This window comes from Astyanax mexicanus, chromosome 17, assembly GCF_023375975.1.
Source record: "Astyanax mexicanus isolate ESR-SI-001 chromosome 17, AstMex3_surface, whole genome shotgun sequence".
Taxonomy (NCBI): domain Eukaryota; kingdom Metazoa; phylum Chordata; class Actinopteri; order Characiformes; family Acestrorhamphidae; genus Astyanax; species Astyanax mexicanus.
In genome coordinates, this window is record NC_064424.1 from 4,922,385 (window position 1) to 4,933,641 (window position 11,257).

The 11,257-nt window shown below is 36.3% G+C and overlaps 1 protein-coding gene across 2 annotated transcripts; it reads right to left on the reverse strand.

Moving 5' to 3' along the window:
* Positions 1 to 2,725: 2,725 nt before the first annotated feature.
* LOC111193852 (uncharacterized) lies at positions 2,726 to 8,515 on the reverse strand. Of its 2 annotated transcripts, none has more exons than XM_022675937.2 (2): positions 8,375 to 8,515; positions 2,726 to 6,877 (listed from the first exon to the last, which is right to left on the reverse strand). In XM_022675937.2, exon 2 carries the CDS (start codon positions 6,769 to 6,771, stop codon positions 6,073 to 6,075), a length of 699 nt encoding a protein of 232 aa, XP_022531658.1. In that variant the 5' UTR covers positions 6,772 to 6,877; positions 8,375 to 8,515; the 3' UTR covers positions 2,726 to 6,072. The 2 variants fall into 2 exon arrangements, with proteins under 2 accessions (XP_022531658.1, XP_022531659.1); XM_022675938.2 differs by having other exon boundaries at positions 2,726 to 6,880; positions 8,375 to 8,458.
* Between the last annotated feature and the right edge of the window lie 2,742 nt (positions 8,516 to 11,257).

Sequence of the window (11,257 nt, forward strand, 5' to 3'; positions counted from 1 at the left end):
ATCAGACAGAATTCACTTTTATGATTTTACTGTTTATACAGTAATTTACTCACAGATCTTGTCATTTTACCACAGAACAGACAGACAAGACATTATCAGTTCAGAGGATATTTACCAGAAACAAATTCTAATAGAAATGTATAAAATCTGCTTTGCAGACTCTGAATTGAATGTAAGGATGTTCCCATCTGTTCTGGTGGGTAAGCTAGTTCAGCAGAATAGAGTATAATATATTGTGATCTGTATGACAGAAGCAATTGATAGTTTGTAAAACAGCAGACAGTTGTACAAAATGATTTGCTGTTTGTATAAAATAAATGAGAAATGGCTTCTGTGATGAGCACAAATGACAAGATGATGTGCAAATTGAACAACTGGTTTTGAGAAATTCAATTCTGATGTGAGAAATGCTCCAAAGCAACCGAGAAAAACTGTATACATATTAGTGTTTAAATGAAGAAATAACTATAATGTAATTATTATTACATTATTTTTTGTTCTCTTTATCTACTGTTAGCACTTGTGTGAAAATCTGATGATGTTTTAGGTTATATTTGTGCAGAAATGTAAAAGGTTCTAAAGGGTTCTGTAATAAGGAACACAGTATACACTACAAGTATAAAATACAAACAAAACATATATGTTTATTGTGAGCAAATGTACAAACAGTACATACAAAACCACAATGTTGAATCAACATAAAACTGATGTGCAAAAACTAATCTCAAAAAAGTTAAATATCATTGAAAAGTCACTCTATTTCAGTAATTCAGTTTAACATGTGAAATTTATATATTATGTAGATGTATTAAACACACAGAGTGATCTATTTTAAGTGTTTATTTACTTTATTGTTGATTATTTTGGCTTACAGCCAATGAAAACCCAAAAATCAGTGCCTCAGAAAATTTTTATATTTTATATAAGACCGATTGTTACTTTTAGCAGTGTGGGCAGTGTGCCAAGTCCTGCTGGAAAATGAAAATAGGCATCTCCATAAAAATTCTCACCAGAGATTTTCCAGGAAAACACTGCACAGACTTTGGACTTGATATGACATAGTGGACCAACACCAGCAGATGACATGTCTCTCCAAACAATGAATACATCTATATAATATATGAGATTCACATTTTGAACTGAATTACAGAAATAAAGTAACTTTTTTAATGATATTCTAATTTTTTGAGATGCACTAGTAGACATGCTAACAATGTGAACATAACCTGCATATTTTAGACTGAATGCATTTGAATACAATTCTGCAATAAACCCTTAAGTCTGAGCTGTGGAAGCTGAAAAGAAAGAAAAGCAACAGCTCTCCAGGAAATCCCACCCTGTACAGGAAATGATTGAGTCGTTGTTATTCCGGAAATAAGGAACATTCTGTGGTGAAAACAAAGCAGCAGCAACAGTGCAGATAACAACAATTAATTCAGGATGGAAGTGAAATAATACTACACACACATTTTGAAATATATACCACAGAAATGTGCTGCAGTGTGAAATACAGAACATGGCAGAAATATGATTAGTGTTTTATGGGTTGGAAATATTATACTGCTTATATTTATTTGCTTTTTATTGATTTCAGTGTGTATTTGATTCCAATAACACCAGTTCAGTCGCTTTTTTAGAGCTGATTATTCAGTGCAGTGCGTTTAAGACTGTTCGAAATCTGTGGATAGAGCAGTGAGACCACAGTCTGTCTGTGAGAAAGTCATGAACATGTAAGTTGTGCAATAAAAACTCAGGAATGTACAGAAGAACAGACTGCAGGTACTGTACGAGCATACATGCCTCTAAATGTTCAACATGACTGCAATTATTATTTTTTTTTTGCCATTTTTATTTTTTATTAAGATGTACTTTCATGCAAAAGAGCTAATTATGTGGTCTGTTTAAATAGCCAACTTATTAAATTACTAATGAAAAGTAAATAAATTAAAATAAACTTGTAATCAAATCTTTTATAAGACAATATCATCCGGTTATGAACATTTAAGGCCCTATTTTAGTGTTCTATAGGTAAGCCATGAACCAGGCAGCTTGATTTAGGGCGTGTCAGTGTGTCTTTGCTATCATAACGACAGGAAAAGTACACCTTGCACGGCTCAAAACACACAAATAGCATGTACTGATTATCTTAATTAATCATGGCTTTGTTTTGGACATAACATGAAATCAACCAATCAGTGTGTCACCTGCTCATCAGATAGCAAATCTGGCGGATTGCTATTTTAACAGTGCAGCTACCTGAACATGTTCAACGCTTCTCAGCAGAGGAAACTGACCTGCTCATTCATGCTGTAAAGTTGCACAAGCAGCTCATTTACGAGAACAGCAGTGATATTTTACTGTGTATTCTGTTTTGTTCAGTATTGTAGATGTAAAAGTTGGGTTTGTGCACTGCTGTATTTAACAGTAATTCCAAATTATTCTGCATGTTGCTTTAGTGTAGTGTTTTTGTGTTTCTGTTACCAGGGTAGTTCTTCAGAAAGAGCCAAGCCCCTCCCCTTTAACGACCTGGAAAAATATATTTCTCAGTCCAACCTGGCACCTTCGTTTTACCCTCTATTAGCTTTGTTACATTTTTTATCATTTATTTTTGGGAAAAATTAGGGAGTGAGTGTGATTTATTTTTTATGGGTATCTCCATGTATTTTGGTGCCTTTATAGGTTTTAGGGGTTTAATCAGTTGTGTTGTTGTTATTACTGTAGTTGGTTTTGTTTGTTATTTCAGCTTATGCTCATCCCTAAAGCTTCCTTTCCCTATTTCTTGTCAATAAAATTCATTTTAAAAATGTCTAGTGTTTGGTCTGACAGAGGATGTGGTCCAGAAAGTATTTCCTGATGTTGTTTTGCTGGATTTATTGGGTTTATTTTGGTTAGGAAAGAGTATGGTAAGTACTTATTTTAATAAAGAAAATTAAATAAATAGAAATAAACTTGTAACCAAGTCTTTCATTAGACAATAACATATCTCGTTATGGACATTTAGGGCCCTATTTTAGTGATCTATAGCTGAGCCATGATCCGTGCACCGTGCAGCTTAATTTAGGGCATGTCAGTGCGTCTTTGCTATTATAACGACGGGAAAAGTACACTTTGCTTTGCTTGAATGTGGTCCAGTTAGTATTTGCTGGCTTTATTGGGTTTATTTTGGTTGTGAAGGAGAACTGTACGTACTGTATTTGTTGCATTTGCTATTTATATAAAAAAGGTTATAGTAATTTTATTGCCCTTACTTTTAGTTGAGTAAAATTTAGCAGTTTTGATTTAAGCAAGTGGTATCAAACTCACTGTAAAATATAATATTTATTGTTATGTTTTAAAACAGCAATGAAACATTTAAAACATTCATTATCTGAGTTTACCTGTAATTTTACATTTTTGCTAATGCATTTATTGATTGATATTTTTGAGTGCAGTTATATGGAGATATTGGTACTGGAACACAGAATGCCTTTCAGCCAATCAGAACACAGAATGCCTTTCAGTGGTGTAACATAAATTATTCAGAAACTGCTTTAAAAGTAATATGTTTCTACTAATAATTCATACCTTTTCAGGTCAAGAAATTGAAGAAGCAGCACAAACGCAGGCCTTTAGGGATTAAAGGGTTAAGAAACCATTCAATCAAAAGCTCTTCAGGGAATTAAAGGGGGGTTTTCTGTGAAATCCTTCAAATAACCCTTTAGGCACATTTATTGGTAAGTGTGGATGATTTAAACTAAATGAACTGCCCATAGTAGAGGGGTTATATTCTCCTGTAATTGTTGTCAGTAGATTTAATGTAGTTTTATAGATATTAGTAATTTAGGCTCATTAAAATGTGATGTTTAACTGTGATGTTTAATGCCAGACCACTACAAACATTCAGAATGCAGCGATAAGCCTGCCATATACAATATGTTTTTTACAGATTTTAACCTTGATTCAGTTAGAAATTATTTAATCCAACGTAGAAATGAAATATATGACATATATGTATGTGCCTCTATCAAAAATGCTGTTTCCATATTTGTTACCTATAAGTTTATATATTATTATCTCATACATATATATTCTGTATATATGTAGAAATAATTTTATACAAATATATATATATAATATATATACAATGTGTGTATGTACATATATTACACATATCTACAGGATTCATATTCATATGGTATTATATTGTATGTATGCATTAATGTACATTAGACTTACATATTAAATTTAAAATTTGTAAGTGTAATGTATTTTACATCTTTAATGTACATATTTTTCATAGGCTTGACATATGTGTGACATATATATTAAAAAAAAAAAGTGTATTTCACACATAATCACACACATTCTATAGGGCCTAACATATGTGTCAATCAATGATTTTGTTCCAATTTCTAATAGGGTTCATATATAGTTCGCACATATATGAACATAGATGTTTTTAATTAACATTGCCATATATGTCATTTATGACAGTCTCATATACAGCTCTGAAAAAAAATTAAGAGACCACTGCAGTTTCTGAATCAGTTTCTCTGATTTTGCTATTTATAGTTTTATGTTTGAGTAAAACGAACATTGTTGTTTTATTCTATAAACTACAGACAACATTACTCCCAAATTGGGTCTGGAATATAATCAAGATAAAGATGGATGATCACAAGCCATCAAACCACCAAACTGAACTGCTTGAATTTTTGCACCAGGAGTAAAGCAGCATAAAGTTATCCAAAAGCAGTGTGTAAGACTGGTGGAGGAGAACTAAAACATGCCACGATTCATAAAAACTGATTAAAAACCAGGGTTATTTCACCAAATATTGATTTCTGAAGTTGTTTTCTTTGCACTATTTGAGATCTGAAAACTCTAATCTTTTCTAATTTTCTGCAAATAAATGCTCTAAATGAGAATATTTTTATTTGGAATTTGGGAGAAATGTTGTCTGTACTTTATAGAATAAAACAACAATGTTCATTTTACTCAAACATAAACATATAAATAGCAAAATCAGAGAAACTGATTCAGAAACTGAAGAGGAGGTCTCTTATTTTTTTGCCAGAGCTGTTTAAAAAAAATGTAACAGCTGAGACAGCACTGAAAGTCACACATATTGCAGAAATGGAAATGGTAACTTGCTCTTATGACCTACAACACTGTGGCCAGGCAGTGTATAAAAGAAGGTATTTACATATTAAAAATGAAGGTAGCCGCAGTAGGAAAAACTACACACTGATGGTAAGTGAACATTTGAAGAATATATAAATATATGAATAAATGAAGCCAGGAGCCAATAGGAAAGATTTACGTGCTGTGTACTGTGAAATGCACTGTTACATCAGTTTGGTTGCATCAGCGTGTGTCCCAGGCTTTAGATAACACAAAAATTATACCCTGCCTACCCCCAAAATAAAAGTCTCCACCTGGATTTAAGTAAGTAAATGATGTTTTGGTTGGTTGATGCTGCAGTTGGTCTGCAGGTTTAGGTTCAGCAACAGTATGTGCTGAAAGAATGAGGTCAGCTGACTACCTGAATATACTGAATATAGACCAGGTTATTCCATCAGTGGATTTTATATTTCTTCTCTGATGATACACACGGCCATATTCCAATATAAGACAATGTCAGGATTCATGTTGCTGGAATTGTGAAAGAGTTCAGGGTTCAGGGAGCATGAGATCATCATTTTCACACATGGATTGAGAGAGCTCACCACAGAGTCCAGATCTTAACCTCATTGAGAATCTTTGGGATGTGCTGGATGGAGAAGAGCTGCTTTGTGCAGTGGTCAGACTCTACCAGAATCAATGCTGCTGCAAGATTTTAGTGAAAAATGAATGAATTAATGCAACACTGGATTGAAATACGTAAATCTTGTGACACTGCAACAGAGTTTGCAAGGCAAGGCAGTGAGTGTATGTTAGGAAAGAAAAGGAACATATCAATTAATTACAGGAAGCCCTTTCTCTCGCAGACAAGGAGACAAAGAGACAAGGAGAGAAGGACGAAGCTGATGCTGTAGAGCTGCTGTAAAATAAAAATAGCAGCTCTAATGGTGAAAGTGATCTCCCAAGAGGTCACAGAGAGGAGTGTTCAAAGAGGACCACCTGCGTCTGACTCAGGTTGGAGAGTCTGGAGGGCCGCAGGGCGCCGATGCGGGAGTAGATCTCCACGTCTGAGTGAGGGCTGGGCGGGGTGGTGAAGATGATGGGGTGAGAGGGAGGTGGCATGGGTGGAAGTGGAGGTGGAGGTGGAGGGAGAGGAAGGACTGGAGGAACGATCTCTGCAGGAGGAAGAGGAGGAGATGGGGAAGCGATGTCTGGAGGTGGTGGTGAAGGAGCTTCAGAAGGTGTAGGCGGCTGCTGTGTGATGAGTGCAGTCACCACAGGGGGCGTAACCGGTGGCAGGTCGAGTTCTTTAAGGCTATATTGAGCCATGTGGTAAAATCCCGAGTATTCCAGAGCGTTCCTGGCCTCGGCCACGCGCAGCCTGTGTCTAAGAATCAGGATACGATAGAAAAGAGCCAAGATAAGAAGCCCAGCCAGAGCCACCAGCACAATGGCTACCTTCACCTCCAAGCCCCAGCAGCCATGCGCCCCGCCCGAATTCCTGCCGCAGCCTTGAGAAGACGCAGGACCCACAGGAGACGGCAGGTGGTCCGTTTTGAGGAGAATGGGTCCCGTTGCCAAAACGATCAGCTTCCTGTGCCGTTCCTCAGGCTGAGAGGGAATCTGCAGAGCCGTCACTTCAGTGACCGATTCAGTGGGCACAGCCATAGCATCGTCTCCGCTGCGATGGGTCTCCTCAGCATCTGTTCCTCAAACGCATCTGTGCCAGCCAGAGTCTCTGCAGAGGCAGGTGCAGTCTAACATGGCAGAACATCTGCTCCAATGAAAAGGAAACAACAATTAGCTCTTTGAGCTCAATTAGAAACACACATCAGTGACCATGTGCGAAATTATTCAGATACTGAGACAATAAACTACGACCTGGAGTGATGAGGTCTGTTCTGAGCTCGGTATAAAAGAAATGGATATTTACAGTATTTAATCATTTTTGTACATTCGTGTAAATCTGCAGATATACACTAAACAAAAATATCTAACCACATTCAGACAGAATGTACCTGTTTATTTAATCTTAATTTCTAAACTTTTATTTCTTATTTTAGTTCTTTTATTTCCTTTTTAAGTCTTTCATTGTGATTTTTTTTTTTAAGTTTTGTATTATTATTGTTTAATTTATTTTGATTAGGTTATTTTTTTTTGTACTACGTAAAAGTTTGTTTTAGCTTAATTTTAACTTTTGGTTTTTTTTGCATTAATCTTATCTTCTTTTGACCTTTACTTCTTATCAGTTAAACCAAGTTTTATTTTTATTTTTTATTTTTTATCTATTTTTATCTTTTATTCACTGTTATTTTAAAATTATTAATTGTAGTTATTGATTTCTATGTCATGTCAATACCTGTTTTTTGTAAATTCTCGGCTGCATTGAAACTGAGGGTTGCCCTCAATGTACTTCCGAGTCAAAATAAAGGTTGATTGATTAATTAATTGATTTTTCATGAGCTGAACTCAAAGATCTAATACTTTTCCTATGTACAGAAAAAGTGTACAGGTTTGTGTACAGGTTGTTTTCTTCACAATTTTGTTCACAATTAGGTCTAAATCTGTGTTAGTGAGCACTTCTCCTTCGCTATGATAAAATATCCATCAGTCACAGGTGTAGCGTAGCATATCGAGATGCTAATTAGACACATGCTAATTTTTACACAGGTGTGTCTTGAGCTAGCCACAATAAAATTCGATGTTCATGCAATACCCAGTGCCCCTCCCAAACTACCACTCCCATTTTTAATGTCTTCTTCCAATTCGAGCTAAGGGGGTTCAAGCCATGAAACCAAGCTCAACTGCTTGAATTTTTGCACCAGGAGTAAAGGCATAAAGTTATCCAAAAGCAGTGTGTAAGACTGGTGGAGGAGAACAATGATGCCAAGATGTATGAAAACTGTGATTAAAAACCAGGGTTATATTTCACCAAATATTGATATCTAAACTTCTAAAACTTTATAGATATGAACTTGTTTTCTTTGCATTATTTGAGGTCTGAACGCTCTGTATATTTTTATTAGGAATTTGGGAGAAATGTTGTCTGTATTTTATAGAATAAAACAACAATGTTCATTTTACTCAAACATAAACCTATAAATAGCAAAATCAGAGAAACTGATTCAGAAACTGTATCAGAAGCTATATACTAAATATACCACATTTTCATTATTTGAAATATTAGATTAATCAATTCATTGTAATATCATTTGAATTGTCAAACGAATGTTACAAGTATTAATATGAGTATTGTTATTTAGAGACTTACTGTGTCTGGGTTAGTGTTCTGCAGTCCTGGCTGAAGAGGATCTTCTATAAAGTCTCATCTAAACAGTCCATCCCGAGGCAGGGAACTCCTCTACTGGGAGGAAACTCAGGGAGAGTTCAGGAAACAGAGCATTTCCTTACACACAGCCTCACTTCGTGATTGGTCGAACTGGCCATCACTATGGATACAGGAAACTGGCAACGAGCGTCAGTGTGTGCTGCCATGGAATACGAGCGAAATGAGCAGATATCAAAAACCACCAGATCTTGCATTATTCCTCTAGTTTGGACACATCTTCTCATTAAATGTTTTTTTGTCTTTTTCCTACATAGTAAATGAATAGTAAAGTGATCCAGACTATGAAGGAACACATGATAAATAATGAACCATGTAGTAACTTAAAAGTGTTAAACAAACTAAAATACTCTGTAAAGAAGCATTTAGTTAAGCTCTTATCTGGGGAGCTGTTAACTTGCTGTTTCTGGGGCTGGAAACTCTGATAAACTTATCCAGTACAACAGAGGAAACTCTTGCTCTTCCTTTCCTGGGGCTTTTCTTTCCTGATAAGTGCCAGTTTCATCACAACGTTTCTGATAGTTTTTACAACTGCACTTACCTTCATTTATTAAAGTAATTTTTTTTCTTTACTTAGTTTAGTAATTCTTGCTTCTCATAATCTGGATTAGAATATTACTCAAATATTCACTATTCACTGTATACCTGTAACTCTACCTCTTCACTACTTTACTTTAACTGATGCTCTCAAACACTTTATTAAGAGACAAGAAATTCAAGTTATTAACTCTTGATGAGTTCAGCACAGCTGTTAACTGAAAGCCTGAATTCCAGGTGACTCTTCTTCATAAAGTTGACTGAGAAAATCCATCCAATATGTGTAAAGCTGTATAATCTAAGCAGGAGGTGCTACTTTAAAGAATATAAAATATAAAATACATTCTGGTTTGTATTAATCTTCAATGCAGAGCATTTTAAAATAAAAATAAAAAACACTGAATTTAAAGTGTTCAAATTTTTCACTGGGACTGGTGTGATAGTTAACTGCAGATCACACAGCTGAAAAACATGCAAAAAGCATGTGCTATTTCTATTAATTAATCATGAGTGTGTTTTGGCGTAACGTTAAATAAACCAATCAGTATGACAGCTGTCATTCTCTTTAAGAGTCAGGTGAGCTCTGACATTGGTGTGCTCATATCTTAACAGTGCAAGGCTTTGTGCATCTCAGCATAGGATACTGACTGCACGTTTACACTGTGAAGATACACCAGCAGCTCATTTAAGGGAACAGTAATGTTATTTTATTCTTTATTCTGTTTATTGTTGAGTTAAAAGTCAGGTTTGTGCTCTGCAGTGCATCCGCATGTGTGTTTAATAAACGGGTGTACGAGCGCTGGGAGCACCTATAGTAATGGTCAATGATTATTGACTGTTGTCAGGGTTTTAATCAGTCAGTGGAGCTCCTGTGTTCTCCACCAGCAAAATATATAGAAACACACCAGAAATTTACCTGAACACAGTGTATCAGTGTAGATTTAGATCAGAATTCTGCCAATAGGAAAAAGAGAAGCTGCCAGTGGTAAACTCCTGCTCCAGCGTAACTGGCAAACTAGTGCACTTTTGCCGGTACTGTAAAAAAAGGAAAGATTGATCGGGTTTTTTTTTTTTTCATGGATGTTTAAGATGCATGTGAGCAAAAATGCTCTGTTAATGGCTCTCACTTAAGAAGCTTTCCATTACTTGCAGAGTTCTGCAGAACGCAGCAGGTGTTCCCTCTGTTATTATAAAGAATGGAAAGGTACATTAAGGCCCCGCTGCCTTCAAAGCTATTGTCTATCAAAAGCAAGGAGGAGGGGTACTTCCTTTCACTGCCAAGACTGAAACAGCAGCGCAGACTTTATACGCTGCCAAGTGTTGGAGAAATCATTAAAGTCAGATGGAACAGAATGTAGAAGAGGGGAGGGAGGGGTGCTTTTGGGCGAAAAAGAGAACGCACGGAGCTCAGGACTCTCAGCTTCACAGTGATCCCAGCCACCTGCAGTTCTTCCCCCAAGAGCATCGCAGAGAGATAAAGATTAAAGCCAGTTCACCACCAATCTCTAACGCTCGCAGTGGGAGATGAGTCAGAAAGTCAGTCCATAAAAGCTGGAAGTGCAGGAGGAAGAGCCTGGTCCACTGAGAAGATAGTCTACTACAAATGTTGCTAAACATACACAGGAAAGAGGCAGAGTCCGGCTTCACAAGTATCATAGGAGGCATGTTCTGGCCTTTACACTCCTAGTGTCGGGGGCCAATAAGTCCTAATTGTCCTATTACTTATGGTTTCACATTGCAAAGCAATTTAATTGTTATCCAAGTCATGTTCTTCAACCTATTGTTATTTTTGTAACCGGGAAATGACTACACACTGAGGGTGAGTGTCAGAAACCAGGTATACAATCATATAGTGCCAATGGCAACAGACTAAATGTAAATATTATAAATCGATTCACTTGATTAACACCAATATAAATATTGGTGTTAATTTACATCCAGGATGGAAATACATACAGTGGAATATGAAAAAAAGTGCAAAAGGTTCAGTAGTGCAATTATAAAATTGCAGTAAAGTGAGCATGTGCCTCTGTAAAATGTCCTTGACATGTAAACGTGTAGAGAGTAAGGTGAAGGTTATTTCTGAGGTAGGTTCAAGAGTCTGGTAGCAGTGGGGAAGAACCTGTTCTTTAGCCTGGTGGTTTTGCATTTTACACTTCTGTACCTCCGGCCTGAAGGCAGAAGTGTGAACAGTCCATGAGTCCATGCTGGGGGTGGCAGTGGCAGTTCCAAAAAAGCAAGATGCGCATTCAAGGGGAGATGTAGGAATGC

What these genes read in the sequence shown, in the direction of transcription:
- LOC111193852 (XM_022675937.2), bottom strand. Translation starts at nt 6,771, where the DNA reads ATGGCTGTGCCCACTGAATCGGTCACTGAAGTGACGGCTCTGCAGATT.